Below are 21,340 nucleotides of genomic sequence, written 5' to 3'. Positions count from 1 at the left end.
CAATTAGATAAATTTAATTGTTAATCGTCTAATTTTCGCGATATTTTAAAGTTTATTGCAAATTTTTAGGTCAAAGGAAGAAATAAGAGAAACAAGAACATTAACTTTTGAAACATATTTTTTACTAATATAATAAACATATATATATACTAATCGAAAGTATGATTTTATTAATTAAAAGAAATGTAAAAATATATTCTATGTCAGAACAAAAATTTAATTTACATTTTACGTATTTTTATTATAAGTATTCCCCTATTCTCTTATTACACACACATGTATTATACCTATATATAACATTTGTTGGCGGGCAAATTACAACCTTTACACACGTTCTCTAAGTATCATACTGCCTTGTTAAATAATTATTATTTTTCTTATTTAAATAGGAAACATGTTATTTAGAATTAATTAGCTATTTATAGTTTACATAATTAATTATCATACAAAATGACAAGTTTACAAAATACAGGAAAATTTCGACCGTTTAAGGGAAATACAAGGAATGATCAAAATCAAGAAAGAAATGCGTCAGGGTAATTTAATTATAATTTAAAATATATTACAAACTATCATGTTTTTTCTGAAACTTATCCATTCTTTTATATGTTTTAGTGAAACTTCAGGAGGTAACAGGTTAAACGAAGTCAATGAAAATATAAGAATAGATGGTTTATATGGATTTTACAATGTAACTGATACAAAGGAAAGAACAGGATTTCTTATAAATATGCATGCAGTAAGTATAGAAAGTATAAAAAAATATGATCAATTGCTTTGTAATTATTCTTTAAATTGTTATCTTTTTTATAGACAGAAATTATGGAAGATGATAAGAGATTACAAAGTGGTGTAGACTATTATTTTTTAGAAGAAGATTGTAGTAGATTTAAAATCTCGTATCCTTATAACCCATATTTGTATATTTTGTGCAAAAAGGATACATATGAAGAAGTTACCACTGGTTTAAATAAAAAATATCCTGATTTCATACTTAAAATAGAGACTGTACACAAAGAAGATCTTGATTTGGTATGATAGAATTGAAAGAAGACATAAAAGATATTAGACTTAATAATTCTCCATTGTCTCTTTCTAGCCAAATCATCTAATTGGTTTAAAACGGAAATACTTAAAAATTACTTTTATTAATACTGTGGATTTGAATAAAGTCAGACGTGACATTATGAAGGCAGTAAGGATAAATAAAGAACGTGAAAAAACTAATACTTATTATTCAGACATGTTGTCAAATGTACTACATACTGATCAAGATGCAGGAGACATTAAAAAGCAAACTATAGATTTTCTGGATAATATTCTTGACATCAAGTAAAAAATCTAGTATATTTTTATTTATATGTTGAGTACAATCTTTTTGTTAATAATATGCATATATTTATATAGAGAATATGATGTACCACATCATGTACGTGTCTCTATAGACATGAAAATTTGTTGTGGTAATTGGTATTCTGTGAAAACAAGAGGAAATGATGTACCAGTTATTACAAAGAGAGATGATCTTATTGAGCCACCTGATCCAATTGTGTTAGCATATGATATTGAAACGACAAAACTTCCTTTAAAATTTCCAGATGCTGATACTGATCAAATTATGATGATCTCATATATGATTGATGGACAAGTATGCAAAATATCCTTTAACTTTAATACTTAATAATGCTATATATAATGATATATTTTAGATATATTAGCTAGATATATTTTATAGATATATTAGATATATTTATATTTTCAGGGATATTTGATAACAAATAGGGAAATAATTTCGTGTGATATAGAAGATTTCGAGTACACTCCAAAACCGGAGTTTGAGGGATTTTTTACAGTTTTTAATGAACCTAATGAAAAAGCAACGATAAAAAAATTTTTCGATCACATAAACGATATTCGACCGCATATATTCGTAACATACAACGGTGATTTTTTCGATTGGCCATTTGTAGAAACCAGAGCAGCTTTTCATAACATGGATATGAAAAACAGGATTGGTTTTTCCAAAAATCGTGATGGAGTTTATAGTTGTAGACCAGCCATGCATATGGACTGTTTGAGGTATTGCAATTTATAAAATTAAATTCATTTAAATTATCGAACAGAAAAATAAAAAAAAAAAACGATTGATAGAGAATTACTTCTAATATATAATTTAATATTGTAGTTGGGTAAGACGCGACTCTTATCTTCCTGTGGGTTCTCAGAATCTAAAAGCTGTAGCAAAAGCAAAGCTGAGATATAATCCAGTGGAATTGGATCCTGAAGATATGTGCAGATTGGCATCTGAGGAGCCAGAAACTCTTGCAAACTATTCAGTTTCAGATGCAGTTGCTACATATTATCTTTATTACAAATACGTCCATCCTTTCATATTTGCTCTGTGTACCATTATCCCTATGGAACCAGATGAAGTAAGTTAAAATAAGTTAAAATAAAATTAAGTAAAGACAATATGAATTATATTCTTTATTTACAGGTACTTAGAAAGGGATCTGGAACATTATGTGAATCTCTTTTAATGGTGCAAGCTTACCAAGCTAATATTATATTTCCTAACAAACAAGAGCAAGAATTAAACAAGTTAACAAAACATGGTCACTTATTGGATCAAGAAACATATGTTGGAGGACACGTTGAAGCCTTAGAATCAGGTGTTTTCAGAGCTGATATTCCTTGTCGTTTCAAAATAGTACCGAGCACAGTAGATGAATTAATAAGTGGTGTTGAATCTGCATTAAAGCATGCTATACAGGAGGAGGAAAAAGTATCCATGGATATGGTTACAAATTTTGAGGAGATAGTTGAAGAAATTACAGTGAAGTTGAAAGCTCTAAGAGATCAACCACTGAGATTAGAAAACCCAGTAATTTATCACTTAGATGTCGGTGCTATGTATCCAAATATTATTTTAACCAATCGTCTACAACCATCTGCGATGGTCAATGAAACTATATGCGCTGCATGCGATTACAATAAACCAGGAGCACTTTGTCAGAGAAACATGCAGTGGATGTGGAGAGGAGAATATTGTAAGACATGTATAAATAAAATTTGTTAGAATTCAGCTTTATATAGAAACGTGTTTTTGCTTAATTTCAGTTACTGCAACTTTAAGTGAATATCAACGAATGCAGCAACAGCTTGAAAATGAAAAATTTCCTCCGCAATTCCCGGGCGGTCCTCGCAGAGCATATCATGAATTATCTAAAGAGGAACAAGCATCGTATGAGAAGAAGCGACTCACAGAATATTGCAAGAAAGCTTACAAGAAAGTTAAAGTCACTAGCATGGAAGAAAGAACGCAAACGGTATGCCAAAAAGAAAATTCATTTTATGTTGATACTGTACGAGCATTTAGAGATAGAAGATATGAATACAAAGCTCTTACTAAAATTGCGAAACAAGAAGTAGCGGTAGCCATAGCAAAAGGAGATGCTGCTGATATCAAGTCTGCTAAAAGTCGAGAAGTACTATATGATTCGTTACAACTTGCTCACAAATGTATTTTAAATTCCTTCTATGGATATGTCATGAGAAAGGGGTATGTACATGTATTTTTTCTATTCTTTTTGCATTTAAAATTATTAACATGATGTTTCAATATATTAGATCTCGATGGTTTAGTATGGAGATGGGTGGCATAGTGTGTTATACAGGGGCACATATTATTATGAGAGCTAGAGAAATTATAGAGAAAGTTGGTCGTCCTTTAGAGTTAGATACAGACGGAATCTGGTGTGTTTTACCAGCATCTTTTCCTGATAATGTAGTCGTTTATACCACCCACCCAAAGAAAAAAAAATTAGTAGTGTCATATCCAAATGCTGTTCTTAATTTTATGGTGAAGGTAAATTATAATTGTAGTAAAATATTTTTGATTTACTATAGTTTTTTTCGTGCACTATTTTCATATTATTTGCAGGATCAATTTACTAATGACGTATACCACGAACTTGTTGATCCTGAGAATTTAACATACAAAGTTAAGAGTGAAAATTCTATATTTTTTGAAGTGGATGGCCCCTATTTAGCTATGGTATTGCCTGCAGCGAAAGAAGAAGGAAAAAAATTAAAGAAACGATATGCAGTTTTTAATTTCGACGGTTCTTTGGCTGAATTAAAAGGTTTTGAAGTAAAACGAAGAGGTGAACTCCAGTTAATAAAAGTTTTCCAGACATCTGTATTCGAGTCTTTTTTAAAAGGTAGCACATTAGAAGAGTGCTATGCGTCAGTAGCTAAAGATGCAGACTATTGGCTTGATATTCTTTATAGCAAGGTAAATATGTTGATTTTATTACATTGGGCATATTAATAAATAAATAAACAATTAAAAATCTTTATAGTGTGCAGATATGCCAGACTCGGAGTTGTTTGAACTTATATCCGAAAACAAATCAATGTCACGTAAATTGGAGGAATATGAAGGCCAAAAATCTACATCCATTTCTACTGCTAAAAGATTAGCTGAATTTTTAGGTGATCAAATGGTTAAAGATGCCGGTTTAGCATGCAAATACATTATTGCTAATAAACCTCAAGGTGCACCAGTTACAGAACGGTAAAAGTGAAATCTTTTTGCATAAAGATTATATAATATTAAAATTATATATCATAATTATGTCATATACTATATTACATAATTAAATATATTACATTATTAGAGCAATACCATTAGCTATATTTCAATCGGAACCAGCAATTAGAAAGCATTATTTACGAAAATGGTTAAAGGATCCTAGTTTACAAAATGACGACATACGACATATTTTAGATTGGAATTATTATATTGAAAGACTTGGGAATGCTATTCAAAAAATTATTACAATTCCGGCAGCAATGCAAGGGGTATTTATCGTATTAGATATGCAAAATTTCTTAATATTTAAATATTCAATAAAACAATATATTTCTTTTCTAGTTGCCTAATCCAGTTCCTAGAGTAAAACATCCGGATTGGTTGCATAAAAGAGTAATGGAAAAAAGTGCAACGCATAAGCAAAAAAAGATTACTGATTTATTTACTGTACTACCTAAAGACAGAAACGAAGATAATAGTGCCCAAGATATAGAATCGTGTGATATTGAAGATATGGCAGGGAAAGCTTCAACATCTAAGCAATCGTTACCAATTGTCAATAAAAGGAAACGACAATCTTTAGAAGGAAATGAAGTAGAAAATGCAAATAAAAGTTGGAAAGATGTTTTAGGTTCACCACCACCAATGGGAACAACAAAGGAGGAAAGATTAAAATGGTTGGAATTTCACAAACAAAAATGGGCTTTCCAAGCTAAGCAAAGGGCTGAATATCAAAAGAGTAAAAAGAGGAAACATTCTAATAATGATGGAGATCAAGTTAATTGGGGTATTACAAGAAATACCAATACATCCACATTGGGTGGCTTTTTGAGACGAACTCAAAAAAAATTACTTGTAACTCCATGGCAGATTATTCAAGTAGGAATAATGTTCTTTCTAATAACGGTATTTAAATTCAATAGTTATATTCAATAATTTAAATAATTAATTGATCAACTTAGATATCACCGACAAACAAGCCTGGTCTATATCGATTGTGGGTATTAGTCGATAAAGATCTTCATCAGTTGCGTCTTGTGGTACCTCGTATATTTTATGTGAATACTCGTAAGCCTAAACCTGATCCAGAACCAGGTAAAAAAGTATCCTGGAAGAAAAGCATGAAAGTTCTTCCGCGATCTCGGCCTATATATAATTTATATCAATATACTGTACCGGAAATACAATTTCAGCTATACAGTCAGTAAGTTTCATTCTTTAAATTGTTTCTCTATAATGATATTTCATATTTAATTATCTAAATTATCTTAATTTGTTTATAGAGAGCTTTTAGAAGATATGAGTAAACCAGAAATTGAAGGAATTTATGAAACTCAAATGTCACTAGAGTTTAGAGCTATTCTTCAGTTAGGCTGCGTTTGTACAGTTGATCCCAAAGCAGCACGTAATATGGCAGATGGTGCAGACACATTTACCTTAGATCAATTAGAATTCAAGAGTATTGCTACGCAACCATATCTTGAAAATGTAATGATATTTTAATTTATATTTTTTCTTTGATCTAAAAAAAATCTGTTTCATTTTAGCTTCATGAAATTAATTATATTTTCCTGTACCATCATTGGAGTTCAAGTCATCAAAGAGCTTTATGGGGCCTATTTTTGAATGCAAGTAAAAGAGCACATATATTCGTTTTGGATTCTGTGTCGTCAAATCAAATGCCTAACATGAATACATTGTACACTCAAGAACGGGATACAGCGTAAGATTTATAAAATCAAAAGAATTAAGTTAGTAGATTATCAAAATAATTATAAAATAATTCTGTTACAGAATATCTGTGAATGGAGAAGATAAAATAAAATTTTTACCTACATCGATGCAATTCATTGTAAGATTTGAAACAAATTTTCAACAAGTTTGTCGTATCTTACAAGCAGCTATAACTACATATAAAAATGAAGGACATGGAACAACAGTATTTATTATTCAAACAGCTTTAGGTAATCTTCAATTTGAAATTTCTCATTGTTAAATTTTTGTTGATAACTTTTTATATTATCTTTTTTTATGTTTTTATTTTAGATAAAACGACATTAGTAACTCAGATGCCATTACTCAATGACTTTCCTTTAATTAACACTTATGTACAAGATATCGAAAATTTATATAATACATTGGAATGGCAGAAAGTTGGAGCAAAAATGATGTTACGTCATTACTTTAAGAGCCAACAAATTTTTGAATTAATGTCAGAACAATGTAGATTCTTTTACGCACCAATCGGAAATATTCCTGCAGATCCTATTATTTTTGGCGCAGACTTATTTTTTGCAAGGCATTTACAGAAGAATAACTTTGTATTATGGTGTTCCCCAACAGAGAAGCCAGATTTAGGCGGTAGTGAGAATGATGATAACAGGTTACATTTACATTCAAGCATCAAATTTAAATTACTGTCATTGTCTTAATATACGGAATTAATTACAGATTATTGACAGATTTTGAAGAAAGTACACATTGTGCTGCTAATAATGCTGGGACTTATTCTAGTGTTTGCATTGAATTAGAGGTAGAAAATTTAGCAGTAAATACTTTATTACAGCATCATCATATCCATGATATTGATGGAACAAGTAATTTTGTTGCCTTTCACATTCAACAACAAACATCTATTCAAGTGCGTAATTTAAAGAAAAATGCACATTAAAAGCTGTGTATATTTATATAAAACTTAAATTTTTTTTAGGATATGGCAACAGGAGATGGTATGACTAGTACAATTCCTAATTATGACGAAACTATTCTTTGCAATCTCGCTTTTAGATCATTGCGAAGTATGGTAAATGCATGGCTGTTAGATGTATCAGTTTATAAAAATGTATTCGCAGATTATCAAATCATTCATTTTTACAGGTATGCACAGACATTTATCTAACTTTTTACACCTATTCTTTTTAATTTGAATATTTATATTTTTCAGATGGTTGCGTTCACCTAATTCTTTACTTTATGATCCTGCATTAAGAAGAACATTGCATACTTATATGAAAAAATTATTCGCACAATTATTGGCAGAGTTTAAAACTTTGGGATCCATAATTATTTTTGCGAATTTTAATAAAATCATTGTTTGTACTAAGAAAAGAACAGTGAGTGATGCATTAGGCTATATGGAATTCGTCGTTCAAACAATACGTAATAAAGAAATTTTCCACAGTATTGAAATAACTTTTGAACAATGTTGGGAGTATTTAATATGGCTTGATGTTGTAAGTAAAATTTCAATTTTTACGTTATTATAATAAATAATATAATTTAAATTATCTTAATAATAATACTTTAAAAACATTTATATAAATCAATAGCATAATTTTGGTGGTGTGAAAGGAGAATTACCAAAAGATATGCAAGAGAATACTGAAAGTACAAATGATGGAAATGCTGAAGAGCAGGATGACGATGAAGTAAGTACTTATATATGAAATTTTTTGTTGTTTTTTGTTTACGATATTTTTATTGGATTTGGTTTGTTATTAAGCCTGAAATAATAATGAACTGGAATTTAATGGAGTGTCTTCCCAAAGAAGCTGCATGTCGATCAAGTTTTACTGCTATAATAGCAGGATATATCCATGCGATTTATCAATTTATGTTAGAACATGAATTAAATACGACTGTAAGACCCAAGAAAAGATCAAGCAATTTAAGTCAATTATCAGGTCAACTTGGATTAGGATCACTTGAGAATACTGCAGATTTTGCTAAAAAACTTATAAAAGGAGATATGTCTCAAAAACTATTTCAGTAAGTATAATTCTTCTTTCGTTTCATTATTATGTCAAGAAATTGATTGTCACATTTTATTTAATTATATTATAGGATTGTACAAAAAATACATAAAAAACTTCCAGAAAAAATATTAACAATTGAAGAATATCCAAATTTAGATTTAGATGATAAAGACAGCAAGAGAATTAATCCAGCATTGGAGTTAATTAAATCAGTTTGTAAGGTATGGGTATGAATATGTTACGATTATATTACAAAAAAAAAAGGACTGAAGATTAATTTTAATTTCAGATTTTATCTCTGGACGTAGAAGTTGAAAACGAAGTATATAATTTACAAACAAATATGTTAAAACTAATTAGAGTTGGTAGTTTCAGTGATTTAGTTGAATGGAAAGATCCATGTATTTCTTTGATTTTACCTGAAATTATTTGTAAAGTCTGTAACCACACAAGGGATATTGATCTTTGCAAAGATAATTTTTGTGTCATGGAACAGGATAGGTAATGTAGTATTATAAAAGCTATATATACATATATCTTATTGTTAGTATATAACATGACTGTTTTTGCAGATATATATGGAAATGTCCTCTTTGTAAAATGGACTATGACAATGAAGAAATCGAATTCCTTTTGATGGACATAGTAGATCGTAAAAGTATGGCTTACATATTGCAAGATTTACAATGTCGTAAATGTAAAGAAATTAAGAGGGAAAATATAAATGAACTTTGCTCTTGTTCTGGTAACTTTAAAACTTTGATTTGTAAAAGTGAAATAGAAAAATTTATGAAAATCTGTAAATCTGTAGCCATAAAATCTAATATGAAAACGTTATTGGAAATAATTCGAAATACAAAACTTATTGTAGACTCAAAGTAATTTTATAAATATATTTAGAAGCCATAAATTGGAAATGAAATTTATAGATTTCTATTGTAATTACTTGTAATTTAATAGTTTAGTACTAAGGAAAATACAATTTAATATGTTCATATTTGTAATTTTACATATACATATATTTTTACAATTATTTATCAAGTGTAACAATTTTAATATAAATATTCTAGTTTTATATATAAGGAGTTACATACTGCATTTATTTTTCGACTACCACAGCTGAAATAAAAGATTCTTTATGTTTTAAAATAAATATAAAAATTAATAAAAATCCTTACTTGTATAAATTACTGTATGTGCTTCTGTTAGAAATTTAAAAAATGAGCTTACCTGCAAATTTAAGTTTTGGGAATTCTTTTGGATCACCTTGTATATTATATTGTTTCCGAATTCTGTCAAGCTCTGACTGCCTTTCTTTTTCAATTTCAGGAGTAGCATCAACTAATTTTCCACCACTAAATTTATAAATTGATATTAGAATATGAATTGATGTTAAAATATAGATAAATTTTATTTTTACTCACCTGCTTTTTGCTGTATATTCACGGATTTTATCTATGAAAAGTTGTTGTATGGGATCTGTTGCTTTTTGAAGTGCTGGTGCAAGAATACCAATGTTACGTTTGATAACTTTTGGTACATTTATAGTTAGCCTTTGAGTAAGCATTTTTCCTGAACAAGTCAAATATATAATCAAATATAAAATATTTATTTAAATATAGAATATTTAAACGAGAGGAAAAATTAAATGATAAGTGACAGAGAACGAAATTAATATCAAAGATTTTTTTATATAATTATTTATACGATATAGATTAAAATTTTTAAATAAATGAAAAGATACAAATTTTCTCTTATATAACATAGGTTATGTATATTATTACATAAGACATAGTAAAAAAAAAAAAAAAAAAAATTACATAAACATGTTAAAATACAAAATAGATGAATAATACTATCAAAAATTGTAATATGATTTAAAATAATACAACTTTACCTTTTTATTTGGCAAATCCTGCAAAACACTTGTCGATAACTGCTACCTTAGAGTATATGCCAATAGATAGAGTGTACTCTTACTTGTAATAAGCTACATCAACAAAAATCTCATTCGTACTTACATAAATTACGTAAATAATTAAATTTACACAGTATAATAGATTAAAAATAATAACTATAATAATTTAAAAACTTTTAAAAATGAATCTACCAAAAAGAACGATTAAATATATTTATCTATTTTTTTTATCCTTGTTTTTAATTAATATATAAATATATATATTTATAATGACAACACTATGAAAATTCAAGGATTTTCTCCTATTCAATATCTCCTGTGGATTATGTTTGTACATTAAGCGTAAATTCTAAAAAATTCAAATATTTTACATTAATATAATAGCTAAAAATTCAAATTGATGCATACCATCTACTTATTCGTAATATCCTGACTGTAGAGTCGTTCCAACGGAAATACGCAGAACACGGCAACGAATCACAGAAGAGAATGCGTACGCTTATCAGTGATTGGTCGATGACATTGCGCCGCGGGATGGGGAGGTGAAGCCCGCTCTTAGTTTCATTCATGAACGTCTGGGTCGTAGTCATAGCCATAATACATTCGTAATCTGTATTGTGTACGGGTATACCGCGTTAGTGCTGCCGATGTGCGTGCGCCTCACAGTTGTACACGTGATTTTTGTTTTGTGTTCAATCCTCTTTTGGTGTTTTTCGTGTACAATATCCAGACAATTGACACAGTTGCGCTTTTCACTGGATTTTACGTTGGAGAACAGGTAAGTGAGCATGTTAAAATCTCAATCCACCTGCGCGATTTATTGCGTGATACGAGCGCGCGAATGTAAATCTTCGAAATTTCCCTCGAGTCGTGTCGGTTTTCGCACGTCAGGCCAGTTTTCAAGCTTTATTAACATGAAAACGACGCTGCAAAACTGAGATGAAGAAATTCTGAAATATTACGACAGGATAGAACGTAGCGTTGTGAGAAAAAGTAATACGCCTACGTTCGGTCAGGCCTATATTTGTTTTGACGAAGTGTTCTCTTAGTTGCTTTGCATCCCACGGAAGATCGAGAAACGTATATTATACTCCACGATACATGTTCAAGCGTGTCACAGCTTTTTTTCTCGTTTATTTACATCGGCCAAGAGTGTGTGTTCGCAAGTGAATAGAAGTTTTGTTTTCCGTGACTTTGCGTTTACATTCTTTCCTTTTATTTGGCGTGACTCCTGGCATAACAACAACCCCTGACAAACAATTGTACATACGTATTATCTTGCGTTCCGTATGATTTAGAAGATATTCGATTGCCTGCGTCGTATCGTTCATTATTCGTATCTTTGCCTCACTTGAAATATATTTGCTAAAAAGAAAGATTGGTTAATATTACAAAATAGAGATAACGATTGTATTGTACTCGATCGAAACTCACATGTATTGGCGTGTTTCAACAAGGTTTGTTTCGCGGTGAAATTCGACACTTCACAAGAACACTTCGAAGATTAAGCTTTCTGCACTGATTCATATCGATCGTAAGTATCTCATACCTGATAATCGTATCACATCATGCATTACGTGCAGTTTCTTTTTTTATTATTTCTACCCATGTCCTTACTCTTCGTAGAATAGAATATTTTTAACGATAGTCTCTTTTGAGTGAAGTGCTCGGCACTTCATTTCTTGCATAGTTAGAAATTAATCGATGCACGCCGTGAAATATATCGAAATAATACAGAATCGATTAACAAATCAACGTGTCTCGTAAAACTTTGACAATGTAATTTCATTTTAACATTTTACAATTTCACATTTGTATAGTAGAAAACCGTAAAACGAGATAAATTTTATACAAAAACAAGTTTCATTGATTTTTATATCTTAAAATTAGTCTCGTATATAACTGTTTAATAGATCATCATTGCCAACTTAATCGAAGTAAAAATTCATCGATTTGTACCAAAAACGTTGATCTCGATGGTGTGGGGATATTTGTTGATTTTCGTGGAATATTTAACTCGGTGTTTTAGATTTTAGATTTTAACAAGCAGTTTTTCCTATGGGTGTCTGCGTAATGTATTTCGCCGGTAATAGCGTGTAGTTGAACAGTATTTGGTATACATACAGAGATGAGCGAAAAAGACCTAAAGGGTGGGGGAGGAGAAGGAGTGAAGAGATAGGAAGCGTAAAGGGAAGAGAAAAAGAGAAAAATAAGTGTGTTGGACAGTGTAAGTTAAACGCATACGGGGGGATGGCTAGCCTGGCAATTTAAAAAAGGAACGTGATGCCCTCGTGTTGGTGGGTCGAATGGTTTTTGTACACTTTCTCGGATCTCGGGGAGTAACAGCATGGCAACACTGCGACCTACCATGCTTCTTCTCTCGTTTGTCTCTCTGCTGTTTCTTCTTTCTACCAAAGACGCGACAAATATCAAAGGCCGGAGAAGACACCATGATGACAAAGCTCCGCGAACGTTCTGACATTGCACGAGGAACAGAAAGGGAGAAGGAAAAAGGAAGCTAAGGAAAAAAGGAGATAAAGAGATACGCTCGCTAGAGAGGCGGAAAGAAAACCGTTGATCAGTTTAGAGGCAAGACAGATTCCAGTTTTGCCAATAGACTTTCTATAAAAAGAAAAAGTTAGAAAAAGGAGAATTTCCAGTTTGAGATGAACTGTTGCTTTTTTGACTAGGTCAGTATATTTATCATACGTACTTTGTCCAATCAAATTATAAAAAATATTTTAATCGGGCTGTTGAATTTGGTTCTTTTATTTAATTGGCAAAGAATCTAGATTTTAACTTTTAGTTTTAAAACATTGGTTCGAATAGATAGCTTTTCATTTTGTCATCTCGAAATTAACGGATTATATTTTCTCTAAATAGTCACGTGACCTATGGCTCGTCAATTGTATGACGTTTACAACGACGCGAGTGACAATCGTTCGATAGTTACGCACTTTCGATTCTCGAACGAAGCGTCCGTTTTACGTTAAAATTTTAAACTGGCAGTAGTACATCGGTAATTCGTGGCGTCGGTTCGGTTAGTGAAACGAATTCGGGAATTGTGGGTGGAAAAAAGATATCGTGGCGGTTTTAATAGGTTCGAAAGTCAAGCTCGTAATGAGATTTCTTCTCATATGGGTCCATCGTGAACGCTGAAGCTTGCATGGGGGTTCATACGTCTCGTGACCTGAAAGAACGAACGTCTGCCCGCATCTGGAAACCCAACAGCAGCTCCTCGAAAGATATTATATTGCTCTCTCGCCAGAGTTGAAACAATAGACACTTCAATTTCTGGAAGGATAGGCCAGCTCGTACATAGTGTCTCAGAAAAACGAAACGAAAATCATGGTAGTCTTGAAACCAGAGCACATTCATTCTTGGATGCATGTAAGAATTTTACACTCGTTCTTCCGCCATTTTGTTAACGTTTAAAACGAGCCTTTTGAACGGAATTTCTTTTCATTAAGATTTAAATTTTTCGTTTAAATATTTATGACGTTTTTTCGAAACTTTTATATTATTTTCTTTTTATTTGGGGTTTAAATCAATTGTATTAATTACATTTTTGTATCACTATTAGCTAATTTTCAAAAAACTGAACATTCATCATCAAGGACAACATCACCAACAGTTTTGCAAAATGTAATAAAATTATCTTTTGATCGATGGATTTTGGAAGGATGAAACATGTACCTGGAATAGAGGTATATAACAATTATAATCTTATGCAAAGCATAATTTACAATTATGAATTACAAACAGCTCAAATAATATTTCAAACGAAGAACGATATGTTTAAAAATATATTAGTAGATGTAGCCATTTGTCTTCTTTCTCTTCCACCTTGATTCTATTTCGTGGGTAGAAAAATGGTAATTCTGAGATAGGTGGTTCTAACTCAGTAACTTCGAGTAACTGCTACATACATACGTAAGACATTACACGTGAGCCATTCCTCATTCCTTCTTTCTTTGTTCCAGTTAGTGAGTAGAAAATTCGAAATGGTACATATACCGAGGTACAGCTTATACCTCGTCTAATGGCGGACATGTTTCGGTGAGGAATTCGCGGAGTTAACCAACGGTGTTACTTCTTTACCCCTCCGTATCAAGTGATCTTTTCTTTCGCTTTCGGAAACGCAGGTGGACGCATCCGAGTGGAAACGGCATCCCTGTGTTTGCGCGGAAGTCGGTCGGACACTCTAAAAGACGAAACTGATCTCATTCTCTTTCAAAGACCCACTGATCATCTTCAGGTATATGTGTAATAATAGAAAGAAATGTTGAGAATTTCAGTAATGCTGTAACGTTTGGACTTTTCATTTTATTGGTTACTTTGGCAATGAGATTTGCATTATCTTATAAATATATTTAATTATTTCTTCTGTTGTTTTTAATAATGTTAGTCATCAAGCAAAGGTCTTATCTCTTGTTGAAAGATTGAGAGATAACTAGGTGTTGTAATGTAATTAGCACTTCTGAGAATTTCTGTTGAAATATCATCAAATTCTAGAAGATATATATTTCAGTCTAGAAGTTAATGATCATTAATCAATGTCAAACTTCTCTCGACATATGCTTATCAACAAAGAAAAACAACAATTGGTCAATTGGTAATGATAGATGATACTTTGATATCAGTTTATTTAGAAATACGTTTACACTTTTTATCAGGATACAATTTCACAATTAATTTGCTAAATCTTTGGACTTGAACAATGTTCTTCACTCTTCCCTCGTTAGATAAACAAATTCGAGAAATTATATCTTGTGTCGAGTTAGATTGATAGACATGTTTTCGAGATAAGAATACCTTTCAGTTTAGATTACTGACTAAACATTATACGTGTTAGAAATGTCATAGTCAAAAACAGCAACATTGAAGAAAAGATTTTGTTGACCGGGAATATTTTAGAGATTATTTTAGGCTGTCTTTGCAATATTATCGTAAATATTATCATAAGAATTTTCTAAATAGAACATTTCATTCAATGAACTCGTCCTAATAATTCATTGAAACATTAATAAAAATTGTGTCAGCTGCGAGATAAATTTTCACGAGATGACCGATCATGGTTGGTCGATAACTTCTTTCCTCGAAAATATTTCCATACTTTTTGCGAAAAGACGTATTCACTTCATCTTATTAAAAAGTTATTGGCGCCTTGTATTAACGAGAGGGTTAAAACGGAGCTGAATTTTAGGAAGGTTTATAGACTGTGTAGCAAGAGTATTTCGGCCGTGTACAAAGAGCCGTGAGAGTCGATGGCGCTGCTCGAGCACTTTTCCACCTACCATCTGTCGTTTGGGCTTCCAGCCGAAGTAACCTGATCTTTGTAGAAACCAGGGTTCGAAAACCTCCTACGTACGTTAGTGCCTGCAGTTCTTTGCATCCCTTTACGCCCGTGAACCTTTTTAATCGCACTTCTTACTCGCGTCTTTTTAAACTTTATTTCGCCATCTCTTTCCTCCCTATTCTCCATCTTTTGACTCTTCCTTGACGTTACAATTCTTCTTTCGTAATCGTCGATATAAATAAAAACACAAAGGAAAATGATTGAAAATAACTGCTGTAATTCTGCGACGAAAACAAAATTTCTATAACGAAATTTGGAGAGCTAAATAGAATCGTGGTATTCGTTCGGTCGTTTGTACGAGCAACAGGCACGATGTTTCTCGTGTTTTAGAACAACCGAGGCAAATAGAAAAAAAGGAAGAATCGGGTGGATGAGTAGGTACGTCATGTGGAAGAGAATTTACTGTGCAGGTTACAAATAAAACGGAATGGTGATTTAGCATCTCCAGGCCGCGTTCAAGAGGCGCGTACGAGCGCGTTCGTTGCACTGTCTGTTTTTAAGGCGAGCTGCGACCGCTATTAAGCGTCCAAAACGCGACTTATGCTTTTCACGTGCAGCCACCGCCTAAATATCGAATTTACACGCGGTGATTCGAAGGAAACGCCCTTTGCACGCCAAGCGATCACTCCTTCGTGAAGGAACGAACTTTATTCGTATGCTATGTGTCGTGTAGCAACCTGTAGAACGGACTGCGAAAGTTTTTAACTCGTTGCCTTACGATGTTTTCAGTCTTTGACTATATAAATTAAAACTGAAAACGAAAATTAAATTGAAAACCTTTTGAAGAGGAAATAATGCCATTTGCTGTTTAAAATTATAATTTTCATTATGAGTAATTTGTAATTCGTGTTTGTAAGGCAAGGGGTTAAAGCACAGTGATTTTGATATTTCTTGCTGACGTGCGATTTTTTTGCAGCAGAAATGGATATGGAATCCCTGTACGACTACGGGGAGGAGGAACAGGATTTCTACGAGGAGAGTCCTGGTACCAGGAAGGGTTACCCGATCGATCATAGATCCATCAAGGTCAGTGATACTCTTTGACCGTTCATTCGAGCGAGGCAAAGACGGAAGGAAGACGATCGGCGTTAAATTTAAACGCACACGATCCACAGGTGATCCACTTGATTATACCGGATTCTAATTCTGATGTGACGCGCGCAATTTCGAAATGCGTGAGGGTCGATCTTACGAAAAATGTTTCTGCAGCCGCGTGATCGCGCCGTGGCGTTATTTTCGGGCTTCTCTTTGATGTCGCCGCTCGCGTTGCCAGCCGTTTCTATTGTGTAATTGTCGTAACGATACCTCGAACTCGCGATCGTTTTCCTTTTTGTCTTATTCTCACGGAGAGGAGTCGACAGCTTGCGCAAAAATAGAAAGGAGTATAAAAGATGATGGAATCCTGGAAGTTGTTTCCAATATTTCTGTTATATGTTCAACCGTCTAGTTGTAGTCGTTACTAGTCTCGTGAAAAAGGAATAAAAACTGTACGTAGTTAAAAGAAGCTAGCTACTTGGAATTCATGCAACGGATAGATGATTTTAAACGGTTGTTCGGAGATTTTCTAGTGTTTTCTTATTGTAAGTAGATATATTTATTGAACAACGTTCTCTGCAAATTCTTGATACTTTGCACTACCATAGAACAGTAGAAATTCAACACCGTCGCGCAACGGTATACTATATTGTTTTGTAAGTTATTAATTAACCCTGATGACTCGTTAGGGGCGTTAGCGTGGCACGAAACGCGATACATAATTTCTATTAAATAGAGGACGGAGAAGGAGACAGGAGAGCGAGACGGACCATGCACGAAAGAGGCCAATCCTGCTCTATTTTCGCGGTAATAGTTAACGTTGGCAACTGCGTTGGCAGAGCTTGCGATTGCACGAGTGCCAGTAACAATTCGTTCCGGAGCTGCTCTCCGCCTTCGTTTCATGAATGAACGTAGAGCCAGTTCGTTTCTCATCCCCTCTCGCTCTTCCATCCCTCCCTGACCTCATGTGGTCACCGTCTATTGCTTCTAACGCGTTCCTCTTCTCTCTTGATCTCTCTTCCTCCGTTTCACGCTTTCGCGTCCCTCCCTCTGTTCCGTTCCTTCTCTCCGTTTCAGTCGGTTGCACACCCTGACCATCGATCTCTTTGTTTCTCGCTTCTCCGATCGTTCTCTCCTTTCCTTCCCTCGCGCGTCCCCTCCTTGTTCTTCCTCCTACTATTTCCTCCTTCGTTTTATATTCCTTCGGGCTCCTCTGTTCGAGGCAGACACGAAATCTTGGAATAGCGTGCACGCTCGTGTAAAGCGTGATGTTTAATTGATAGTTCGGTCGGTAGACTATGTAAATGATCGTTCATGTAATGGGGATTGTACAAAATATGTACCTACATATGTACGCGATCGTGTAATAGATGTTGAGATGATTTCACGTTGCATTTCAAGTTTCGTTAGGCAGTTAATCGAACCGGCTTGTAAGTTCGTCCTCTTTTCTTGGTTCGTTATCCTCGGGTTCACTGGTGCTCGAAGAAAAAACGGTCTTGCTGTTTCTTCATCTGGTTTCGCCTTGTTTAACGTCTGCTGGCCCCCATCTGCTCCGATCGCCTCGACTCGGATCAGGTCGACTTAGCTACCAGTTTACGCACTTTTGCTCCAAGTTTCAGCAACCGCCACATTTTCTTAATACAAATCAAACACGGTGAACGACATGTAGGTACTTTCGTCTTTTTCAGGACTGTACGAAAAATTTCAACCTGAAAATTCTTTCTTGAAAATATAACACGATGCAGGTATATTACTCTTCTCTGAATTAATGAACATTTGTTCCATCTTCGCAGCGACGCTTGTCGAAAGAAATCCTCCCTTAAGAATCGTAAGCTTGGTGGTTAGCTCGAGGGGAAGAAGAAGGAAAAAGAAAAGGAGTATGTAGCAGCAGGAAGGAGGAGGTAGTAATCCTTCGAAAGCGAAAGGAAGAGACGGAAAGTCGGTGAGTTAGTTAAAGAGGAACGGGATGTAGGGACAAGCGGGAAGAAACGCGTGCACGGCAGCAGCCGGTGCTTGGGGGAGGAGAAAGGAGAAATCTAAGTCGCCAGAAATAGCATCCCTTCTCGCATCATGTAGCCAGACCTTCTGCATGCGTCGTTCGTTCTAGTCGCATGCACCGTTGCCTCACCTACGTCACACGCTCCCTCGCGCCCGGTGCATCGTCGTTCTCTTTTCGTCTCTGCTCTTGCCCCGTCTCTTTGTCTCTCTCTCTCTCCCTCCCTCTCTCTCCCTCTCTTGTCGTCTTTACTTCTTTTCATTAACGAGCCAAGGGTTGACGTCGTTATACAATCTAACGGACGTGCACGCGTTAGAAGGGCCCTCCTGTGTCACACGCAGAAGCTCGACGATGTTTACCAGTCGAATGCTGAAATTGAATTTTTGGAATGATTCATTTCATTCAAAGATTTCTCGTTCACGAGTTCGCACTTCTATGAAAGACTGTTTTAGAAATACCCGCGAAAGTAGAGTCTTTTTCTAGAGGGAAGCGTTGAAAGCTTAATAGGAGTTGCACGTACTCTGTGTTGGTTTTATCTGTGGTAATTCGGACGATGAATGGCAGTGAAAGAGAGGAAGCAATATAGGGGAATTTGAATCAGATTGATGATAAGGGCCTGTCTAGAACAATTAGTCGTTCGCTCGCCATCGATTCAGGATTAAACGATTTGGGCGTGGTGCATCCGTTTCCTTTCCTAACTTCCCGCTGCATACTGATTACACCTGTTTTCCCCTGACAATATCTGTTTTGATAGATCGATCGAACTAATTATTCGTTTTCTCGACTTTTCAGGAGGAAATACGTTGAAAATATTCTCTCCTTCTCTTTGCTCTCCTTCTCATTGCAGAATACTCAAGAGAATGTTCAAGGAGTGTTTCTTTCTCGATTGATAATACACTGGAACACGTCGTCCGCTTGACACTCACACTCTACAATCATCCTGTTTCCTTTGCCAAATACATTTACCAGTTGCGTCACGTAATCTTTGCACTGTCAAATTTCACAGTTACTCAGAATTTCGTTCATCACCAGGGCCATATGTCGATGAATATTTAATAAGAGAAAAGCAGGACAGCTGTTGTCAGCGCAGGAACTGGCCACTTGGCCGTTCCTCTGCCGGAAGTCCTCCGCGGAACTCGTCGAAAAACGATCCTCCGCTTGCATTCGGGTCGTGTCGATCCTCCTACTTTTTTTTTTTTTCTTCTTTCTTTTAAATCACGCTACACCGACTCGAAATTCCAGTATTAAGAAAATATCAGTTTCAAATACCGACAAGAGTAGAATGGTAGAGTACAGAAGCGACGAAGTCTTCTGTACTTTATAATACTTTTAATACTAATACTTTATAATACTTTAATACTTTTCTGTACTTTATAAAACTTTATAATACTTTTATAATTTAGATCTATGAAGGATATTTCAAACGTTGAATATTTTCAAGTTGCACGGCTCCTCTTGTCTCATTCTGTATTTTGTAACAACCGTTGTTGTCAGTAGAGTTCGTTCGTTTTAGGTTGTGTAATTCATTTAATTTGCTAATTAAACTGTACATGTACATCGCAAACTGGACGAGCTCAGCGTGAAAGAGTAGTTTTCATCTCGGTAGTTAGATCTTACAATCGATCCTAGGGAGACTGGTTCACGTGCTTCTAAATATACGAGGCTAACCTTTCAGCTTTTAACGAGGGGTAATAAAATCCATGCCCGGTATTTACGTCGCGAGCTGCGGCAACCAGGTCGATCTAGCGGAAAAGTTTTTAATCGCGCCTGTGTCTTCTGTCATTCATTGCTGATAAATAGCAACGGCGGTATAAATAGCGAACGGAACGATGAATGGCGAACACAACGTGCCAATCGACGTTTTCTCCTTTCGTTCTCGGTTCATTGATGACACTTACTCGCGCTTATCGAGACCCTGTCGTAATCCTATTCGATCGATCCTTTTCCCCCGATTATAATTAAAAACTGCAACAACGTAGAATAGGCACTCCTCTTTCTTTTTACGCTTTCTTAATCTAATCAGTCAATGGTTCGAAATGCATGTCCATTAACAAATATACATATGCGTTCCTGTTGCGATCCCTATGTCATATCAATGAAACTATACGTTCGAATTAGGAAATTGAACGATTGATCGGCTTAGTGGAGCCCGTGAATCGAAAATTGTAATGTCGAACGCGCTTCCTCGCTCAGGCCTTATCTTATCGTACACTGCACGCGTACAATCAGGCGACATTCGGTCTCAGAAAACATTGATATTACGTTCATTGATGGCATGCCTGTCCATTGAAATGCGCTTAATTTCGTAACTGCTGTATTATATATGTATACTAGCCTTGGAGCGTAATTGGAAGATCACCGAAGGAACCTCGCGGGCGAAAGAATCTTTTTCGTTGGTCAGGTCGAGGTCCATCTTATAAAAAATGGAAAGGCTCTCTCTTTCTCTCTCGAGTCAATATCTCAGCCGTGTCCAATTATTCCTGAGATGTCTCTTGCATTTGTCTGTTAATCGGTATTACTCACTTTCCTCAGTCTGTCGATTAATAGCAATGGCCGTGTTAAACATGAACGAGGGAACGTCTGGTTTGTTCATTTTTCATTTGACACGACGTCTCCAGAGTTGTCGATATCGTTTCGTTAAGAAAACCGGCGAATGTTTCACGATTGCGTATTGCCGTGA

At 34.3% G+C, this 21,340-nt stretch overlaps 3 protein-coding genes across 3 annotated transcripts in view; 2 read left to right on the top strand and 1 right to left on the bottom strand.

Moving 5' to 3' along the window:
• Nucleotides 1–285: 285 nt before the first annotated feature.
• Nucleotides 286–9,303, top strand: LOC122531439 (DNA polymerase epsilon catalytic subunit 1). Its single transcript, XM_043659362.1, has 27 exons — nucleotides 286–536; nucleotides 616–739; nucleotides 814–1,032; nucleotides 1,100–1,332; nucleotides 1,408–1,648; nucleotides 1,763–2,079; nucleotides 2,186–2,432; nucleotides 2,498–3,050; nucleotides 3,121–3,562; nucleotides 3,631–3,868; nucleotides 3,944–4,297; nucleotides 4,365–4,579; nucleotides 4,683–4,866; nucleotides 4,940–5,476; nucleotides 5,560–5,801; nucleotides 5,881–6,085; nucleotides 6,145–6,320; nucleotides 6,392–6,561; nucleotides 6,644–6,980; nucleotides 7,049–7,238; nucleotides 7,308–7,474; nucleotides 7,542–7,830; nucleotides 7,927–8,025; nucleotides 8,100–8,365; nucleotides 8,441–8,573; nucleotides 8,642–8,853; nucleotides 8,925–9,303. The coding sequence occupies exons 1-27, from the start codon at nucleotides 451–453 to the stop codon at nucleotides 9,232–9,234; spliced, it is 6,786 nt and encodes a 2,261-aa protein (XP_043515297.1). The 5' UTR covers nucleotides 286–450; the 3' UTR covers nucleotides 9,235–9,303.
• A 123-nt stretch (nucleotides 9,304–9,426) lies between these two features.
• Nucleotides 9,427–10,361, bottom strand: LOC122531438 (ATP synthase-coupling factor 6, mitochondrial-like). Its single transcript, XM_043659361.1, has 4 exons — nucleotides 10,250–10,361; nucleotides 9,777–9,924; nucleotides 9,583–9,707; nucleotides 9,427–9,471 (listed from the first exon to the last, which is right to left on the bottom strand). Exons 2-4 carry the CDS (start codon nucleotides 9,917–9,919, stop codon nucleotides 9,452–9,454), a joined length of 288 nt encoding a protein of 95 aa, XP_043515296.1. The 5' UTR covers nucleotides 9,920–9,924; nucleotides 10,250–10,361; the 3' UTR covers nucleotides 9,427–9,451.
• A 458-nt stretch (nucleotides 10,362–10,819) lies between these two features.
• Nucleotides 10,820–21,340, top strand: part of LOC122531429 — a 30,715-nt gene continuing 20,194 nt past the window's right edge. Inside the window, exons 1-2 of the mRNA XM_043659351.1 lie at nucleotides 10,820–11,048; nucleotides 16,546–16,655. Of these exons, the coding sequence (XP_043515286.1) occupies nucleotides 16,551–16,655 (105 nt within the window). The 5' untranslated portion in view covers nucleotides 10,820–11,048; nucleotides 16,546–16,550. The remainder of the gene's footprint in view (nucleotides 11,049–16,545; nucleotides 16,656–21,340) is intronic.

This window comes from Frieseomelitta varia, unplaced genomic scaffold (assembly GCF_011392965.1).
Source record: "Frieseomelitta varia isolate USP_RPSP 00005682 unplaced genomic scaffold, Fvar_1.2 scaffold_40, whole genome shotgun sequence".
NCBI classification, from domain to species: domain Eukaryota; kingdom Metazoa; phylum Arthropoda; class Insecta; order Hymenoptera; family Apidae; genus Frieseomelitta; species Frieseomelitta varia.
The sequence above is the reverse complement of the archived record's forward strand: the minus strand, read 5'-3'. Positions and strand labels throughout refer to the sequence as shown.

Coding starts and splice junctions, on each gene's coding strand:
- LOC122531439 (XM_043659362.1), top strand. CDS start 451: ATGACAAGTTTACAAAATACAGGAAAATTTCGACCGTTTAAGGGAAAT. Junction 4,867..4,939: donor TTCCGGCAGCAATGCAAGGG/GTATTTATCGTA, acceptor TTTCTTTTCTAG/TTGCCTAATCCAGTTCCTAG. Junction 5,802..5,880: donor CAATTTCAGCTATACAGTCA/GTAAGTTTCATT, acceptor ATTTGTTTATAG/AGAGCTTTTAGAAGATATGA.
- LOC122531438 (XM_043659361.1), bottom strand. CDS start 9,919: ATGCTTACTCAAAGGCTAACTATAAATGTACCAAAAGTTATCAAACGT. Junction 9,708..9,776: donor GAATATACAGCAAAAAGCAG/GTGAGTAAAAAT, acceptor TTATAAATTTAG/TGGTGGAAAATTAGTTGATG. Junction 9,472..9,582: donor CCCAAAACTTAAATTTGCAG/GTAAGCTCATTT, acceptor CTTTTATTTCAG/CTGTGGTAGTCGAAAAATAA.